Source organism: Micropterus salmoides, unplaced genomic scaffold (genome assembly GCF_014851395.1).
Source record: "Micropterus salmoides isolate LMB-PRFRI ecotype aquatic unplaced genomic scaffold, ASM1485139v1 Ms_hic_scaffold_7, whole genome shotgun sequence".
Classification (NCBI taxonomy): domain Eukaryota; kingdom Metazoa; phylum Chordata; class Actinopteri; order Centrarchiformes; family Centrarchidae; genus Micropterus; species Micropterus salmoides.
This window is the reverse complement of record NW_024044459.1, coordinates 37,175,575-37,196,564: the sequence shown is the minus strand read 5'-3', so window position 1 is coordinate 37,196,564 and position 20,990 is coordinate 37,175,575. Positions and strand designations below refer to the sequence as shown.

At 45.4% G+C, this 20,990-nt stretch overlaps 2 protein-coding genes across 6 annotated transcripts in view; both read left to right on the top strand.

Moving 5' to 3' along the window:
- Positions 1-1,053, top strand: part of cntrl (centriolin) — a 91,685-nt gene extending 90,632 nt beyond the window's left edge. For 4 of the 5 annotated variants that reach the window (XM_038703234.1, XM_038703237.1, XM_038703238.1 and 1 more), the window contains 3 exons: positions 161-312; positions 397-606; positions 940-1,053. In XM_038703234.1, coding sequence (XP_038559162.1) covers positions 161-307 — 147 coding nt within the window. In that variant the 3' untranslated portion in view covers positions 308-312; positions 397-606; positions 940-1,053. Of the gene's footprint in view, positions 1-160; positions 313-396; positions 607-936 lie in introns of all 5 variants that reach the window. The other variant, XM_038703236.1, reaches the window with a different exon arrangement.
- The window catches only part of LOC119891504 (scavenger receptor cysteine-rich type 1 protein M160-like), a 1,270,577-nt gene that overhangs the window by 824,342 nt on the left and 425,245 nt on the right, over positions 1-20,990 (top strand). The window lies entirely within an intron of this gene.

The window sequence follows — 20,990 nt, the reverse complement described above, 5'->3', positions numbered from 1 at the left end:
AGATGAGTTGGATCACTGAGACAAACTCATGAAGGAAACGCAGACGGTAATGAAGCAGGAGGGCAGGGACCGGTGGTGCTGATGATGAGTGGTGGTGGTTTTTAGGTTGGAAACACATTCTGAGCGTCGTGGGAATAAAAAAACTTTCTCTCTGTCTCAGGCTCCCAGTCTGGGCTCTCAGGGGACTCAGGACTCTGGTTTGGGGCTGCAGTACTTCAGTTCTCCTGACAGGGGGCGACAGCAGGACAGACCGCCCGCAGGAGGAGGGTACTGGGCGTACATCCCCCCCGACACACACCGACTCTGACTCAGGTACACACATACACAGGTTTTGAACATGTCGAGGTGTGATGCATCCTGAGAGCCTCGGACTCTGATGGGAACTGTCTCCAGCAGAGTGGAGGGACAGCGGGGGAGGCAGTGACGCTGACCGGAGCTCCTCAGGACAGACTCCGCCTCCTGCTCCTCCTGCCCCAGCTGCAGCGGCGGTCCCCGCTGGGCTCTCTGACAGTCACACTCCCCCCGGTCGGACCTGCCTGGCTCCTCTACAGTCCTCCAGCAGGAGGCGCTGCGCTGCACTGTAACATCCCAGAACACAGAAACCGGGTCAGTGTCTGCAGACAGAACCGGGTCGAATCCCTTCACTACAAACCTGTTTAACCACTTTGTGATTATTAGTTTTTATGAACACATGGCTGTGTTTTTTTGTCCATAATGAGGTGAAAATTCAAAGCTTTTCATCAAATAACAACATATTTTCTCGGGGAAGGACCCCATAATCCCACAACCTCAAAGCCCTACCTGACAGATACAGGTGCTTCATCACACTGATGCAAATATCATTCAAAATCACCTGACAGCAGAGCTGCCATCAAAGGCTTACAGTAACCACCACAGTGTGACCGCCTACCAACTGTGTGTGTGTGTGTGTGTCAGCAGGTAGACAGGTGTGTGTGTGAGTGTGTGCACAAAGAAGCTGAGAGACTGGAGGAAGAGAAGAAGAAACTACGAGTGGAAACCAAACAACTGCAGGACGCACTGAGACGCCACAGGTAACACACACACACACACACACACACACACACACACACACAGCTGTTCGTGTTATTCTGTGTGTGTGTCCTCTTAGTGAGGCTGGACAGACTTGTATTCACTAGGGGTGTGTCAAAGAAATCGATACTGCAATATATCGTACATTTTTCCACAATACTGTACTGAAATTAAAAAGAATAGTGCTTTGACTATTAGCTCAATGCTAACATATAATGGGAATCTCCATAAACGTGCTAACAGATATTAGCATCGCGATTTATAATCATAAGATAAACTACACATTTTGCTTCACGTTTAAAATCCTGAGTGACATACTCTGCAAATACTTAAAGTACATATGTTTCCTGAGCTCTGCTGCTTCAGCACGCCACACTGACCAGCTACAGCAACTCCAAAGGGTCAAAATTCTAACCCAAAATTCCCAGTGGCCTAAAAATACATCTACCACTAGGTGGAGAAACGGCAGCACAAACAGCAATTACTACTTTCAGCAAAAAATCAGTAAATTCGGTGAATTTGCAGTTTTATGTGCCATTTTATAAAGAAATCTTTTTATAATAATTTTTCATAGTTTCTCTGTAGTTCTGTAAAAATGTGTGCTGTTTTCAGGATTTGTAGCAAATAAATAGAGAACTTTTCCCTCAGGCCTTTTGCGTTAATAGTTAGACAGATATCGATATAGATATTATTTTAGGATTGTCTAGCGATATATCAATTATCACAGAACTGCTGTATCGTGATATTATCGATACGTTACACAAACAAGCACGAAGCACAGCTCACGTGTATCGTAACTGGCATCGTGCTTGTTGACATGAAGAGAAAAGGAGCATTGTTTTGCTGGGAACTGAAAACATAATACATACGAATATGCTCCGTCGTGGGTTAAAAGTCTGTCTTGGGGCGTCGGTTCGACAGTTGGTAGATCCACGTGCTCCCCTCTTTTCTATCCTCTCCAAAATAAAGGCAAAAAGCCCACAACTACAACACTGTGTGTGTGTGTAGGAGTGTGATGCAGGTGTGTGACGAGGTGGAGTGTTTGGAGAAAACGCTGCTGAAGAGACGAGCTGAACTCCGGCAGGCCGACAGACTGCTGCTGGAGGCTCAGAGCTGCATACACACAACCAGAGACAAGGTACAGACACACACGTCTACACATCGTGTCGCTGTCCCGCACCCGACCGCTCAGCTGATCCCGTCTGTCTCCTGCAGGCCAGTTCAGCTCAGCGGGACGCGGACCTGTTGCAGCGCTCAGCTGAGGACGGCGCCGCCTGTCTGCTGGAGGCCACCGAACACATCAGGTAAAGTCTCAAAGGCTGACCTTTGACCTCTAGAACTTCAGATACCAACATCATTATATTAACTGATCTCCAGAGAGCTGCAGGAGGAGGTGGAGGAGCTGCGGAGGAGGCGCCAGGAGGAGGAGCAGACCCTGAGGAAGGCGGAGGAGGCTCTGAGGAGCAGAGATCAGGAGTTCCAACAACTCGGCATGAAAATCCACTCAGCTGCTGAAAGGTGAGAATTTAGTTTCTGTGATCAGCCTGGGACACGAACGCGTTCCCACGTAAGAGCTGGACGATCCAACCATGACACATTTTCCATTTTACTGCAGCCTAATCAGTATCAACCCGGTGTGTGTGCAGATTAGCTGATGTGCTGTTGGACCTTCAGGAGTCTCAGAAGCATTTGAACTCGCTCAACAGTCAGGTAAACTTCATCCTTCAAGAGCAAACCTGAAACCTGCAGAGTGAAGGAAAAGACTTCAAGTCAGACAGTCAAAACAAAAAAAGTTGTGTTTTGTGTTTGTGTGCCGCAAACAGGATTTTGGATGACGATGTCGCCAAGGACCAATGACTGAATAGATTTCCTTCTTTAGGAAAATACTCAGATAAATTCACATTGAATGGTGAAATTCCTAAGAGGAGTTTATATTCAACACATGTTTAACAATAAATAATATTCAAGAGAATACATTACGATATAGGCCCACACATCAATAAATGAAAGTTAAAGTTTATCTTTATATGAGCGCCATCAAATGCGCCTACTACTCCTGTATTGCCGGCTAGTTGCATGAACTGTGTTTGCTTCTGTTGGATTACAGAAGAGTGTTGTTGGGAAGTCGATGAAACGCGTGACAGTGTGTGGAGCTTTAAGTGCAATAGTTGTTTTCCTTGTTGAACTGAAAAGTGGTGAGATGATGTCCCTCACCACCAACTCGCTGACAAAGTTTATGCCTTCGCTGTCCGACCCTGTTAAGTGAGCACCGTCAAATAATTCAGAACATCTTCCGCAAATATTTGCGCATGTCTCTGTCTCCATCTACTGGCAGCTCCAACCACCTGAGAGACCTCTGGAGCTTCTTAAATAACTGGGAGAGTAAGAGCCATTCTCAGCTTTATGAAATTTGATAACTTGCTTTTATACTTAAGTTTGAAAGCAGGAGTAAGTTTCATGAATTCTCAGCACTTCAGACTAAAATGGCACTTTGAGAAGATGGATAAATACCGGCCCTGATCCAGACGACCTGAGAGGTCTGGATGGTTCATAACTCAGCGACAGATCAGAAATGCATTTTGGCCCTAAACCATAATGTTTATGTCTGTGAGGATGGCAGCCGTTCATGAAACTGAACAGTGTGCTCCTCCCTGCAGGAGGAGCAGCAGGAGCAGAGGCTGCTTCGGAGGAGGGAGGAGCTGCAGACAGCTGGGAACAGAGTGCAGGAGCTCAGAGAGGAGGAACAGCGGCTGCAGGACAGAGTCAAGGTGAGGACATGAAGGAACTTCATCGTCACGGGTTCTTCTGCAGGAGCTGAATTTGGGTTCTGCTCAGGAAGTGACGCTCAATCCAAGTTTTAGGTACTTTCAGTGATGTCAGCCCTGATTGGTCGAGCAGAAGTTACGTCCAACGTGGACAAACACATCAAGTACTCACTGAAGTAGGATTTTTAGCCTCTTGTACTTTACTTGAGTAGTTCTAGTATCTGAAGTACACTTATTTACTGCCCCCCCGCATTTATCAGAGAGCTGTAGTTACTCTTTATTCCGTGATGAAATATGATGTGTTTTTATAGATTAAAGGCTCTGCACATCTTCACTGGTGTTTCCAGATAATGTGCCTGATAACACCTGCTCAGGTCGGAGTAAATAAGAATGATAAAGTTGTAACTCGTGCCACAACGATCAGTCAGTGAAGCCCAGTCTGTGCACGGCTGATCCACAAGCTCTGAATCAGGACTAAGGAGTCAAAGCACCAGGTGAGGGGACCATGTCTGGGTGCTCCACCTCAACCAGCTATATTAAAATTAGTAAATAATAATGTTTATCCACTAATGAACTAAATTATTTTAACACTCTGTTCTGCATAGTAAGTATATTTACCGCTGATACTTCGAGTACGTTTTGCTCATGATTATTAGGGCTGGGGTGATCCGTCGATGTAATTGATTACGTAATACCTCGACTCGCATTATGTGCGTCATCCGGTGTTAGTGGGATTAGTGGGCTGTGCCTTCTAAAGGCATTGCCGGCTCACACCCGGACGCGCTACAAGTGCGAGGGCCCACCCAACGCTGCTCTCAGCTTTAATTCAAAATATTTCTTCATCGTCTTCATGTTAAAAGTAATTTCTGCCCCGCTACTGTCATGGTAACGTAATGTTAAACCGTGTGTCATCTAATGTTCGGCCGTTTCATATTTTCTGTTTATTTAACGGCCACGTCTGAGCGAGAGAACACCTGAAAATAACATTACTGTCTGCACGGTCTGTGACTCCTTTCAGTTGTTTTCTTTGCCCCACACTGATGCAGAAATACCTCTGATTATCATACGTCAGAAACGTTTAAAGTTTGAAGTAAAGTAGCCTAATTAATGTCTGTTATTATCACAACACATCAGTGACGTGGAAATTGGATTAATTTTAAGATGTGCTGCTGTTGTGTGTTTTTGTGTTACACAAAATGTGTCGTTAGATTAATCGACTAATCGAAAAAATAATCATTAAATTAATCGACTTGAAAAATAATTGTTATGTACAGCCCTTCTCATAATACTTTTAAACAGTAGAATTTTTAGTTGCAGGACTTTTATGTAACAGAGGATCTTTACATTGTGGTATCACTACTTTTACCTCAGTTAAGTATCTGAGTACTTCTTCCACCACTGAACACAACATCCGGAGTCTGGCAGCACAACACGACACACAGTCACACTGTGAACGGAAAACATTACAAACATGAAACAAAATAAAAGATGACAATGCTGCCGGGACGCAAACTGAAGAAGGGCGACGTGGTTAGACGTGCTGGATGAACAGCATGGACAGAACATGAAGACGGCTGACTCGTCCTGTGGTCTGAAACAGCCAGGTTTTAGACTCACATGGTTTTTAAAGTTCAGGTCGCAGGAAGGACCAGGTTTTTAAGATGCTGCAGTGGATGAGTAGAGAGTGTTGTGAAAATGATGGGGAGCCAGCTGTCAGGAGACTCATGATGATTCACACAGCAATGTTTAATAACCCTCTGCCGAGGAGATCTGTGCCTCAGTTTACAGTGTAACAGCATGCAAAGCCAACAGAAATCTGAAGAAGCCGGCTTTAGTCCAGTTTATCTCTCTCTCTCTCCTTCCCTCAGGGTCTGAGGGCTCTTTATCTGGCTTTAATCTGAACTGCCAACAAGCTGAATGTTAAGACTCCCAATGTCTCGTTGAAATCTGATGGCTTTGCCTCCCAGTCACAGACAGTGAGTCTGTAAATCAGCTGCCTGGTGCTGAATGACGTCTTCCTGTCAGCCAGGAAGATTCTTCAGAGAGATTCTACTCTCTGGGGTCTGCTAGTGACCCCGAGCATGACCTGTACCTGAACTGCATCTCACCTGTAACCTGAATTAGGACTAGGAAGAAAATTAAACAGAGAGAACCTTTTTAAATGGTTTGGATGGTGGGAGACAAAAAAATGTGTTTTTGTAGGAGCTGATGGAGCAGCAGGAGGAGCTGATGGAGAAGCAGGAGGCGCTGCTGAGAGAGAGGAGGTCCACAGTCTGTGCTCTGAGAGAGGAGGAGCAGAGACTCACAGCAGTGCAGTCTGACCTCAGCACACACAGAGCAGGTAACAACACACAGAGAGCAGGTACCAACACACAGAGAACAGGTAACAACACACAGAGAACAGGTAACAACACACAGAGAACAGGTAACAACACACAGAGAACAGGTAACAACACACAGAGAACAGGTAACAACACACAGAGAGCAGGTAACAACACACAGAGAACAGGTAACAACACACAGAGAGCAGGTAACAACACACAGAGAGCAGGTAACAACACATAACAACACACAGAGAGCAGGTAACAACACACAGAGAGCAGGTAACAACACAGAGAACACTCAGAGCAGAGAACAGGTAACAACACACAGAGAACAGGTAACAACACTCAGAGTAGGTAACAACACTCAGAGCAGGTAACAACACACAGAGAACAGGTAACAACACACAGAGAACAGGTAACAACACACAGAGAACAGGTAACAACACTCAGAGCAGGTAACAACACACAGAGAACAGGTAACAACACACAGAGAGCAGGTAACAACACTCAGAGCAGGTAACAACAACCACAGAGCAGGTAACAACACTCAGAGAACAGGTAACAACACACAGAGAACAGGTAACAACACACAGAGAGCAGGTTACAACACACAGAGAGCAGGTAACAACACACAGAGAGCAGGTAACAACACTCAGAGCAGGTAACAACACTCAGAGCAGGTAACAACACTCAGAGCAGGTAACAACACACAGAGAACAGGTAACAACACACAGAGAACAGGTAACAACACAGAGAACAGGTAACAACACAGAGAACAGGTAACAACACACAGAGAACAGGTAGCAACACAGAGAGAGCAGGTAACAACACAGAGAGAGTAGGTAACAACACTCAGAGCAGGTAACAACACACAGAGAACAGGTAACAACCCAGAGAACACTCAGAGCAGAGAACAGGTAACAACACACAGAGAGCAGGTAACACACAGAGAGCAGGTAACAACACACAGAGAGCAGGTAACAACACACAGAGAACAGGTAACAACACAGAGAACAGGTAACAACACACAGAGAACAGGTAACAACACAGAGAGAGCAGGTAACAACACTCAGAGCAGGTAACAACACACAGAGAACAGGTAACAACACAGAGAACAGGTAACAACACACAGAGAGCAGGTAACAACACTCAGAGCAGGTAACAACACACAGAGAGCAGAGAACAGGTAACAACACACAGAGAGCAGAGAACAGGTAACAACACACAGAGAACAGGTAACAACACACAGAGAACAGGTAACAACACACAGAGAGCAGGTAACAACACACAGAGAGCAGGTAACAACACACAGAGAACAGGTAACAACACTCAGAGCAGGTAACAACAACCACAGAGCAGGTAACAACACTCAGAGAACAGGTACCAACACACAGAGAACAGGTAACAACACACAGAGAACAGCTAACAACACACAGAGAACAGGTAACAACACACAGAGAACAGGTAACAACACACAGAGAGCAGGTAACAACACTCAGAGCAGGTAACAACACTCAGAGCAGGTAACAACACACAGAGAACAGGTAACAACACAGAGAACAGGTAACAACACACAGAGAGCAGGTAACAACACTCAGAGCAGGTAACAACACACAGAGAGCAGGTAACAACACAGAGAACACTCAGAGCAGAGAACAGGTAACAACACACAGAGTAGGTAACAACAACACAGAGAACAGGTAACAACACAGAGAGCAGGTAACAACACACAGAGAGCAGGTAACAACACACAGAGAGCAGGTAACAACACAGAGAACACTCAGAGCAGAGAACAGGTAACAACACACAGAGAACAGGTAACAACACACAGAGAACAGGTAACAACACACAGAGAGCAGGTAACAACACACAGAGAGCAGGTAACAACACACAGAGAGCAGGTAACAACACACAGAGTAGGTAACAACAACACAGAGAGCAGGTACCAACACACAGAGAGCAGGTAACAACACTCAGAGCAGGTAACAACAACCACAGAGCAGGTAACAACACTCAGAGAACAGGTAACAACACACAGAGAACAGGTAACAACACACAGAGAGCAGGTAACAACACACAGAGAGCAGGTAACAACACACAGAGCAGGTAACAACACACAGAGAGCAGGTAACAACACACAGAGAGCAGGTAACAACACACAGAGAACAGGTAACAACACACAGAGAACAGGTAACAACACACAGAGAGCAGGTAACAACACACAGAGAGCAGGTAACAACACACAGAGAGCAGGTAACAACACACAGAGAGCAGGTAACAACACACAGAGAGCAGGTAACAACACAGAGAACAGGTAACAACACACAGAGAACAGGTAACAACACACAGAGAACAGGTAACAACACACAGAGAACAGGTAACAACACAGAGAGCAGGTAACAACAACACAGAGAGCAGGTAACAACACACAGAGAGCAGGTAACAACACACAGAGAGCAGGTAACAACACACAGAGCAGGTAACAACACACAGAGAACAGGTAACAACACACAGAGAACAGGTAACAACACACAGAGAACAGGTAACAACACAGAGAACAGGTAACAACACACAGAGAGCAGGTAACAACACTCAGAGCAGGTAACAACACACAGAGAGCAGAGAACAGGTAACAACACACAGAGAGCAGAGAACAGGTAACAACACAGAGAGCAGGTAACAACACACAGAGAGCAGGTAACAACACTCAGAGCAGGTAACAACACACAGAGAGCAGGTAACAACACACAGAGAACAGGTAACAACACACAGAGAACAGGTAACAACACACAGAGAACAGGTAACAACACACAGAGAACAGGTAACAACACACAGAGAACAGGTAACAACACACAGAGCAGGTAACAACACACGAGAGCAGGTAACAACACAGAGAACACTCAGAGCAGAGAACAGGTAACAACACACAGAGAACAGGTAACAACACACAGAGAACAGGTAACAACACACAGAGAACAGGTAACAACACACAGAGAACAGGTAACAACACACAGAGAACAGGTAACAACACACAGAGAACAGGTAACAACACACAGAGAACAGGTAACAACACTCAGAGCAGGTAACAACACACAGAGAACAGGTAACAACACACAGAGAGCAGGTAACAACACTCAGAGCAGGTAACAACACACAGAGAACAGGTAACAACACACAGAGCAGGTAACAACACTCAGAGCAGGTAACAACACACAGAGAACAGGTAACAACACAGAGAACAGGTAACAACACACAGAGAGCAGGTAACAACACACAGAGCAGGTAACAACACACAGAGAGCAGGTAACAACACAGAGAACACTCAGAGCAGAGAACAGGTAACAACACACAGAGAGCAGGTAACAACACACAGAGAGCAGGTAACAACACACAGAGAACAGGTAACAACACACAGAGAACAGGTAACAACACACAGAGAACAGGTAACAACACAGAGAACAGGTAACAACACACAGAGAGCAGGTAACAACACACAGAGAGCAGGTAACAACACTCAGAGCAGGTAACAACACACAGAGAGCAGGTAACAACACACAGAGAGCAGGTAACAACACTCAGAGCAGGTAACAACACACAGAGAACAGGTAACAACACACAGAGAACAGGTAACAACACACAGAGAGCAGGTAACAACACTCAGAGCAGGTAACAACACACAGAGAACAGGTAACAACACACAGAGAGCAGGTAACAACACACAGAGAGCAGGTAACAACACACAGAGAGCAGGTAACAACACACAGAGAACAGGTAACAACACTCAGAGTAGGTAACAACAACACTAAGAACAGGTAACAACACAGAGAGCAAGTAACAACACACAGAGAGCAGGTAACAACACACAGAGAGCAGGTAACAACACTCAGAGCAGGTACCAACACACAGAGAGCAGGTACCAACACACAGAGAGCAGGTACCAACACACAGAGAGCAGGTAACAACACTCAGAGCAGGTAACAACAACCACAGAGCAGGTAACAACACTCAGAGAACAGGTAACAACACACAGAGAGCAGGTAACAACACACAGAGAGCAGGTAACAACACACAGAGAGCAGGTAACAACACTCAGAGCAGGTAACAACACTCAGAGCAGGTAACAACACACAGAGAACAGGTAACAACACAGAGAACAGGTAACAACACACAGAGAGCAGGTAACAACACACAGAGAACAGGTAACAACACACAGAGAGCAGGTACCAACACACAGAGAGCAGGTACCAACACACAGAGAGCAGGTACCAACACACAGAGAGCAGGTACCAACACACAGAGAGCAGGTAACAACACACAGAGAGCAGGTAACAACACTCAGAGCAGGTAACAACAACCACAGAGCAGGTAACAACACACAGAGAACAGGTAACAACACACAGAGAGCAGGTAACAACACTCAGAGCAGGTAACAACACACAGAGAACAGGTAACAACACAGAGAACAGGTAACAACACACAGAGAACAGGTAACAACACACAGAGAGCAATTAACAACACACAGAGAGCAATTAACAACACAGAGAGAGCAATTAACAACACAGAGAGAGCAGGTAACAACACAGAGAGAGCAGGTAACAACACAGAGAGAGCAGGTAACAACACTCAGAGCAGGTAACAACACTCAGAGCAGGTAACAACACACAGAGAACAGGTAACAACACAGAGAACACTCAGAGCAGAGAGCAGGTAACAACACACAGAGAGCAGGTAACAACACACAGAGAGCAGGTAACAACACACAGAGAGCAGGTAACAACACACAGAGAGCAGGTAACAACACACAGAGAACAGGTAACAACACACAGAGAACAGATAACAACACTCAGAGTAGGTAACAACAACACAGAGAACAGGTAACAACACAGAGAGCAGGTAACAACATACAGAGAGCAGGTAACAACACTCAGAGCAGGTACCAACACACAGAGAGCAGGTACCAACACACAGAGAGCAGGTACCAACACTCAGAGCAGGTAACAACAACCACAGAGCAGGTAACAACAACCACAGAGCAGGTAACAACAACCACAGAGCAGGTAACAACACTTAGAGAACAGGTAACAACACACAGAGAGCAGGTAACAACACACAGAGAACAGGTAACAACACTCAGAGAACAGGTAACAACACAGAGAGCAGGTACCAACACACAGAGAGCAGGTACCAACACACAGAGAGCAGGTAACAACACTCAGAGCAGGTACCAACACACAGAGAGCAGGTACCAACACACAGAGAGCAGGTAACAACACTCAGAGCAGGTAACAACACACAGAGAGCAGGTAACAACACACAGAGAGCAGGTACCAACACACAGAGAGCAGGTAACAACACTCAGAGCAGGTAACAACACACAGAGAGCAGAGAACAGGTAACAACACACAGAGAGCAGGTAACAACACAGAGAACACTCAGAGCAGAGAACAGGTAACAACACACAGAGAGCAGGTAACAACACACAGAGAGCAGGTAACAACACACAGAGAACAGGTAACAACACTCAGAGTAGGTAACAACAACACTGAGAACAGGTAACAACACAGAGAACAGGTAACAACACACAGAGAACAGGTAACAACACACAGAGAGCAGGTAACAACACACAGAGAACAGGTAACAACACACAGAGAACAGGTAACAACACTCAGAGCAGGTAACAACACTCAGAGAACAGGTAACAACACAGAGAACAGGTAACAACAACACAGAGAGCAGGTAACAACACACAGAGAGCAGGTAACAACACACAGAGAGCAGGTAACAACACACAGAGAGCAGGTAACAACACACAGAGAGCAGGTAACAACACACAGAGAGCAGGTAACAACACACAGAGAACAGGTAACAACACTCAGAGAACAGGTAACAACACTCAGAGCAGGTAACAACAACCACAGAGCAGGTAACAACACTCAGAGAACAGGTAACAACACACAGAGAGCAGGTAACAACACACAGAGAGCAGGTAACAACACACAGAGAGCAGGTAACAACACTCAGAGCAGGTAACAACACTCAGAGCAGGTAACAACACACAGAGAACAGGTAACAACACAGAGAACAGGTAACAACACACAGAGAGCAGGTAACAACACACAGAGAACAGGTAACAACACACAGAGAGCAGGTACCAACACACAGAGAGCAGGTACCAACACACAGAGAGCAGGTACCAACACACAGAGAGCAGGTACCAACACACAGAGAGCAGGTAACAACACTCAGAGCAGGTAACAACAACCACAGAGCAGGTAACAACACAGAGAGAGCAGGTAACAACACAGAGAGAGCAGGTAACAACACAGAGAGAGCAGGTAACAACACTCAGAGCAGGTAACAACACACAGAGAGCAGGTAACAACACACAGAGAACAGGTAACAACACAGAGAACACTCAGAGCAGAGAGCAGGTAACAACACACAGAGAGCAGGTAACAACACACAGAGAGCAGGTAACAACACACAGAGAGCAGGTAACAACACACAGAGAGCAGGTAACAACACACAGAGAGCAGGTAACAACACACAGAGAGCAGGTAACAACACACAGAGAGCAGGTAACAACACACAGAGAGCAGGTAACAACACTCAGAGAACAGATAACAACACTCAGAGAACAGATAACAACACTCAGAGTAGGTAACAACAACACAGAGAACAGGTAACAACACAGAGAGCAGGTAACAACATACAGAGAGCAGGTAACAACACTCAGAGCAGGTACCAACACACAGAGAGCAGGTACCAACACACAGAGAGCAGGTACCAACACACAGAGAGCAGGTACCAACACTCAGAGCAGGTAACAACAACCACAGAGCAGGTAACAACAACCACAGAGCAGGTAACAACACTTAGAGAACAGGTAACAACACACAGAGAGCAGGTAACAACACACAGAGAGCAGGTAACAACACACAGAGAACAGGTAACAACACTCAGAGCAGGTAACAACACACAGAGAACAGGTAACAACACAGAGAACAGGTAACAACACACAGAGAGCAGGTAACAACACACAGAGAGCAGAGAACAGGTAACAACACACAGAGAGCAGGTAACAACACTCAGAGCAGGTAACAACACTCAGAGCAGGTAACAACACAGAGAACACTCAGAGCAGAGAACAGGTAACAACACACAGAGAACAGGTAACAACACACAGAGAGCAGGTAACAACACTCAGAGCAGGTACCAACACACAGAGAGCAGGTACCAACACACAGAGAGCAGGTAACAACACACAGAGAACAGGTAACAACACTCAGAGCAGGTAACAACAACCACAGAGCAGGTAACAACACTCAGAGAACAGGTAACAACACACAGAGAACAGGTAACAACACACAGAGAGCAGGTAACAACACACAGAGAGCAGGTAACAACACACAGGGAGCAGGTAACAACACACAGGGAGCAGGTACCAACACACAGAGAGCAGGTAACAACACACAGAGAACAGGTAACAACACTCAGAGCAGGTAACAACAACCACAGAGCAGGTAACAACACTCAGAGAACAGGTAACAACACACAGAGAACAGGTAACAACACACAGAGAGCAGGTAACAACACACAGAGAGCAGGTAACAACACTCAGAGCAGGTAACAACACACAGAGAGCAGGTAACAACACACAGAGAACAGGTAACAACACTCAGAGCAGGTAACAACACTCAGAGAACAGGTAACAACACACAGAGAGCAGGTAACAACACACAGAGAGCAGGTAACAACACACAGAGAGCAGGTAACAACACACAGAGAGCAGGTAACAACACTCAGAGCAGGTAACAACACTCAGAGAGCAGGTAACAACACACAGAGAACAGGTAACAACACACAGAGAGCAGGTAACAACACTCAGAGCAGGTAACAACACTCAGAGAACAGGTAACAACACAGAGAACACTCAGAGCAGAGAACAGGTAACAACACACAGAGAGCAGGTAACAACACACAGAGAGCAGGTAACAACACTCAGAGTAGGTAACAATACTCAGAGTAGGTAACAACAACACAGAGAGCAGGTAACAACACTCAGAGCAGGTACCAACACACAGAGAGCAGGTAACAACACTCAGAGCAGGTAACAACAACCACAGAGCAGGTAACAACACTCAGAGAACAGGTAACAACACACAGAGAGCAGGTAACAACACACAGAGAGCAGGTAACAACACACAGAGAGCAGGTAACAACACAGAGAGAGCAGGTAACAACACACAGAGCAGGTAACAACACACAGAGCAGGTAACAACACACAGAGAACAGGTAACAACACAGAGAACAGGTAACAACACACAGAGAGCAGGTAACAACACTCAGAGCAGGTAACAACACACAGAGAACAGGTAACAACACAGAGAACAGGTAACAACACACAGAGAACAGGTAACAACACACAGAGAACAGGTAACAACACAGAGAACACTCAGAGCAGAGAGCAGGTAACAACACACAGAGAGCAGGTAACAACACACAGAGAGCAGGTAACAACACACAGAGAACAGGTAACAACACACAGAGCAGGTAACAACACACAGAGAACAGGTAACAACACACAGAGAGCAGGTAACAACACTCAGAGCAGGTAACAACAACCACAGAGCAGGTAACAACACTCAGAGAACAGGTAACAACACACAGAGAACAGGTAACAACACACAGAGAGCAGGTAACAACACACAGAGAGCAGGTAACAACACAGAGAGAGCAGGTAACAACACACAGAGAACAGGTAACAACACAGAGAACAGGTAACAACACACAGAGAGCAGGTAACAACACACAGAGAGCAGAGAACAGGTAACAACACACAGAGAGCAGGTAACAACACTCAGAGCAGGTAACAACACTCAGAGCAGGTAACAACACACAGAGAACAGGTAACAACACAGAGAACACTCAGAGCAGAGAACAGGTAACAACACACAGAGAGCAGGTAACAACACACAGAGAGCAGGTAACAACACTCAGAGCAGGTACCAACACACAGAGAGCAGGTACCAACACACAGAGAGCAGGTAACAACACACAGAGAACAGGTAACAACACACAGAGAGCAGGTACCAACACACAGAGAGCAGGTACCAACACACAGAGAGCAGGTAACAACACACAGAGAGCAGGTAACAACACTCAGAGCAGGTAACAACACTCAGAGAACAGGTAACAACACACAGAGAGCAGGTAACAACACACAGAGAGCAGGTAACAACACTCAGAGCAGGTAACAACACACAGAGAGCAGGTAACAACACAGAGAACAGGTAACAACACACAGAGAGCAGGTAACAACACACAGAGCAGGTAACAACACACAGAGAACAGGTAACAACACACAGAGAGCAGGTAACAACACACAGAGAGCAGGTAACAACACTCAGAGCAGGTAACAACACACAGAGAACAGGTAACAACACACAGAGAGCAGGTAACAACACACAGAGAGCAGGTAACAACACACAGAGAGCAGGTAACAACACACAGAGAGCAGGTAACAACACACAGAGAACAGGTAACAACACACAGAGAACAGGTAACAACACACAGAGCAGGTAACAACAACCACAGAGCAGGTAACAACACACAGAGAACAGGTAACAACACACAGAGAGCAGGTAACAACACACAGAGAGCAGGTAACAACACACAGAGAACAGGTAACAACACACAGAGAACAGGTAACAACACACAGAGAGCAGGTAACAACACACAGAGAGCAGGTAACAACACAGAGAGCAGGTAACAACAACACAGAGAGCAGGTAACAACACACAGAGAGCAGGTAACAACACACAGAGAGCAGGTAACAACACACAGAGAGCAGGTAACAACACACAGAGAGCAGGTAACAACACACAGAGCAGGTAACAACACTCAGAGAACAGGTAACAACACACAGAGAGCAGGTAACAACACACAGAGAGCAGGTAACAACACACAGAGAGCAGGTAACAACGGTTACCTGGATTACCACTTGGACCTGCAGGACAAACACAACACAGGGCTGTCACAAGGCCAAGTTTGTACCAGAGGGCTCCACATTCTGTACAGTGTACGACGCCCTCTGTCTTTACTTTTTTATACACATGATTTTCTGGCTGCAGTGACTGAGAAAGTAAACTAGGAATCAAAACATCAGAAACATGTGGGGGGAACTGCTGCTTTACACTTTCAACCCGTCTCTCCCTCTCAGGACTATCATTGTAGACAGCGATCCATGTCTTAGACTGGAGCTCAACATGCGTGTGTTTGTGTCCAGAGCTCAAACAGGTCCTTCAGGAGTTGCTTGTAGAGCAGCTGGCGTTGGAGGAAGTGAAAACCAAACGCACCCAGAGTCTCCAGTGGCTCCACAAGAAGCAGAATCAGCTGGACAGAATAACGGCCGAGGTGGACAGGAAGCAGGAGGAACTGGACAGGAAGCAGAGCGAGGTGGAAAGGAGGAGGGAGGAGTTGGACGGGACGCAGGATGAAGTGGACAAGAAGAAGAACGAGCTGGACAAAATGGGGGAGGAAGTGGACAGGAAGAGGAAAGAGCTGGCTGAGCTGCGACAGGAAGTGGCGTCCCACAGAAAGGAGGCAGAGATTTGTTTCAAAGAGACAAAACAACAGCGAACACAACTGAAGGTTAGTGGAAAGTATTTAAAGCTACAGCTTTTTTCATATTATTGTAACTTCGTCTTTATTAGGAGCCAAAGTGTTTTTGCATAGTTTCCTGATCAGTTTCTGTAGTTTGGTTCTGAACAGAAGGAAAATAAAGACAGAGATCAGTAAATGCACCAACTGATTGGTTACATGCAGATATTACAGTTGCACCAGTTCCAAGTCCTTTTAGGCAAGTCCTGCCACTCGGCCGCCATCTTGGCAACGCGTCCGGGCAGCTATTTCGGACTAACAAGACCAGGCTGCCATCAAAATGAATAGGGAGAGAGCCAGAACTGCACTTATACAGGTCACTGGGACATAAAAACTACATGAACAGAATCAGCAATAAAATCTGATAAAAATCGCTTAAAAACTTTGCCCCAAAATACGACTGGTTCTACTTGTACTGTGCATGTGTCACCACTTCCATGTTCATTTACTCCGTTTTCCCGTAGTAACAGGATATTTCTCTCTTTGTAAAGATAGCCAGCAAGTAAAACCCCTTTTCCACTGCACAGTACCAGCTCGACTCGACTCGCCTTTGTTTGGTTTTCCATTGTGGAAAAGTTGCACCTGTACCTGCTTCCAGGTACTTTTTTTTTTTTGTATCACCTCCCGTCGAGGTTCCAGTGTTGGGCAAGTTACTCAGAAATTGTAATATATTACTACTTACTTATGACTCCTTAAAAAAGTAATGTTCTTACTTTACTTATTACTTCGGGATTTGGAAAATCAATATGTGACGGTCCACGATAATAATTATCCAAATTATAGGGTAATTTTGGGAAACACTGATTTCACCCCCAAACAAAGCGTCTCTCCGACTAACATCATACTCAAAACAGCAGCATGGAGTGTGGTACTTACAGAGCATATAGTCTGGGCCTAACGTTTCTTTACGCCACCGGCTGAAATGAAAAAATAAAGCAAGTAAATCCCGACTTTTAAACAGCTGTTTTTCTGCACATGTAGCCTGTTTATAAGAGCAGTTACAAAACGTTATGTTAACGCCGCTCTCTCCCGACGAGTCCGAGCATCAGCGGCAGCAGCTGCAGGAGTTTCTTACTGTAAGTTTCACGTTGCTGCTTCAGCAGACGCTTCAATAAATCAGATGTAGAAATGTTCGCGGTTGAAAGCTTTTTGCTGGTCGCACAGAGTTTACACTAAACAACAATGTTCTTTGCATCTTAGACTGTGACACAATAAAGGCAGCAGCTACTTCCAGCTGTGGAAAGAACGCCTCTCTCCCTCGTTCTACCTTCTTCCTTTAGTTTTTGGCTCTCAGCGACATGAACAGCAAAGTCCGGTCCCACTGAGCTGAGGATTGAAAGAAAATGTGGGGCTTGAACACGCAACCCTTAAAGTGAGAGTGCTGTTCTCTACCAGCTGAGATAACCAGACACACCAACAACTAGTTTTAAATTATCCTCAAACAACATAGTCGCCGCCCGCTGTACTGGATCGTTTTGTTATCTTGAGAAGCTATTAATGGAAAACAGGGTAAATAAAATGTTTGCATGGGTGGCCACTTAGGGCTTCCGTAGTTGTCTGAGCATTGTTGCCATTTTCTTTCTCATTTTTAAAATTCTCTTTAGGGAGGCACCGAATGTTCGGCCACCGAAATTAATCAGCCGAAAATAGCAAAGAAAGCACTTTCTGTGTTCGGCCTAATGAGTCAAAAGACTCGAACAGTCACATTGACGTGTCGGCAGAGTGGAAGCATTTTAAAGTGTCCGAGCAGTTTGCAGACGCTGTTCTGCTGAACTGTCTCCGGCACGTCCGCTCCATCTGCGGCTGACTTCTTAGACAAGAATCACTTTGAGTGTTTCTGTCTGTGAGAATGAGATTAAACTAGCCGCGCCTACATTTGGAGTGCGCACGTATTCCAGCCTTTACGGTAAGTGAAGCGGCCCAGAGCGAGCTGACGGGCAGGTTAGAGACTTTATCCTGTCAGTTTGTCTCTTTAGTACGAGAGTCCTGCCTGAAGAGAGGCTGTGGAAAAAATGTGAAAACTTTGTTCAGTATTCTGGAAAGTTTTTCATTATATTCGGTTTCAGCTTCGTTTTTCATAACAATAAAACTGTGGAAAACGTGACCCCTGTATATAAGGGCCACCAGAGGCCCCCCCCTCTACGATGAGCCATCAGCTCCACAGAGATGATCCTTCTTCATACTGTTTTCTATAGAACTTGCTAATAATATGTCACTTTCCTATTTAATTACACTAAGATGATATTCTTTTGTATTGCAGGTTTTCTGAAATGTTTAAATATGCAAATGAGGCGGCATCTAAGAAAATATGCGCTAATTTGCATCTATTTCAAGAACTGAAATCTGAACACTGGATTAAACCAGGATTAAAATTATTGTTTTATTTTGTTGACACATTAGACTCAAATGTTTTTACTGAGATAATTTTGGATATCTCTTTCTATTACTCCATAAATCAGAAAATAAAGGCACAAAGAAATCTATTATCGCCAAGTTTTTGTGAATGAAATGTTCTAATTCAGGCTGTGAATGATAAATGAACAGACCCTCTGTACAAACCTTCAGAATATAATCAGAAATAAAACTAAAATAAATAAAGTTTTGAGATGGTTTTATAGATTTAACAAGAAAAGCAAGGAACTGTAATGTTTATGTCCTGTTTAATGTGCAGGAGGTGCAGGAGGAGCTGAGCAGGAGGCGCGAGGAGAGGAGCAGCCTGCAGGAGCAGTGTACACACCTGGAGGCCCGACGGAGGCACGCTGACCGGTACGTGAACACTCGCACATGAAACGGCTTCATCGTGAACAAAATCCAGTTTTCACAAACGGTCACATGACTTGAGTTTGTGTTTGTGCGTCAGGAGTCTGTCGGCGGTGGAGGTGGAGCTTGTTAAACTGAGGGAGGAGCGCAGCCACGCCCAGCTTCTCAAACAGGAAGTGGTCAGAGATACAGCAGCCACTCAGGAGCAGCTTAACGGTGTGACATCATTACTTACACTGGCTATTTAATGTAAAAATGTATAAAACAGACAAACTATAACTCTAACGTACGTAAAGAAAAGACTGTTAGGTACGTGGCGTTAGCGGCTGATGCAGCGTACGTGTCATCAGTGCGTTTGTGTCTCTGCTGACATGAAGATGAGACAGAAACACGTTTGTGTTTCAGAGAAGTCTGAGCTGCTGTCTGTGCTCAGTGAACGGGTGGAGGAGACCAGGAAACACCTGCAGAGCCTGGAACAGGTGAAAACGCTCACACACACACATCCTGTCCTCAGTCTGGACTCTGGTTTTACTGTGTGTTTGTCTCCTGAAGGAGCTGAGTGAGTCCAGGCAGCAGCAGAGAGCAGAACACCTGCAGGAGCTGGACAGACAGGTACGACACACCGACCTGTTTAAACCACCCGCAGCGCACGGCTGTAGTCCAGCTCCACCTTTGCCCGTTAAACAGTGGAGAAATCTGAACAATTAATCAAATCTTATTGAAATCAAAACACGGCCTGCTGCAATTTTCAAATCACAGCACGATTTGTTAACCTCTTAACATTCCTGTAAAATTCATGCAAAACGCCTCAAGGCAGATCTAGAGTAAATTGAATGTCTTGAACCATCTGGAGGATCTGCCTGGTTTTGGGCTTCTCTGGAGAGTCTAACCAAAAGTCAGAATGATTGTAAGAGCTACTGGAATTAATTAATCTAAGTTTAAACACACTAAAACTAATATATTTTTCATTTCCACTTGAAAATGCTTGCTAACAAATGCATGCAGACATACAGCTGGGACTTCTTAGCTGGAAAACACTGTAGGATCACAGGATAAAGCCTTACCTAGCCCAAGTTTAAATTTCATACCAATACCATGAAAATGAGGTTTTTCTGAGTGTATGTCGTAGCGAATGTTTTCTAAAACAGCCCCGCCCCTTAGCGGCAGGCGGCTGCTGCTGCATCGCTCATCATGAACTTCCTACTTAAAGCTGGATATCGTTATGTTCAGAATTTTATTGGCTACAGGAATTGCCCGTCATCGGCACCGTTGGTTGCAATTGGCTCGGCCTACCCCGGAAATAACAGTGGCGGGCCCTTCCTTACAGCGCGGGCTCTGTGAGCTCCTATTGGGTGGGATTAGCTGTCACACGAAAGGTCAGAGTTCAGCAGCTAATTTGAAAGAAGCTGTCGTAGTTGTTTACATTCAA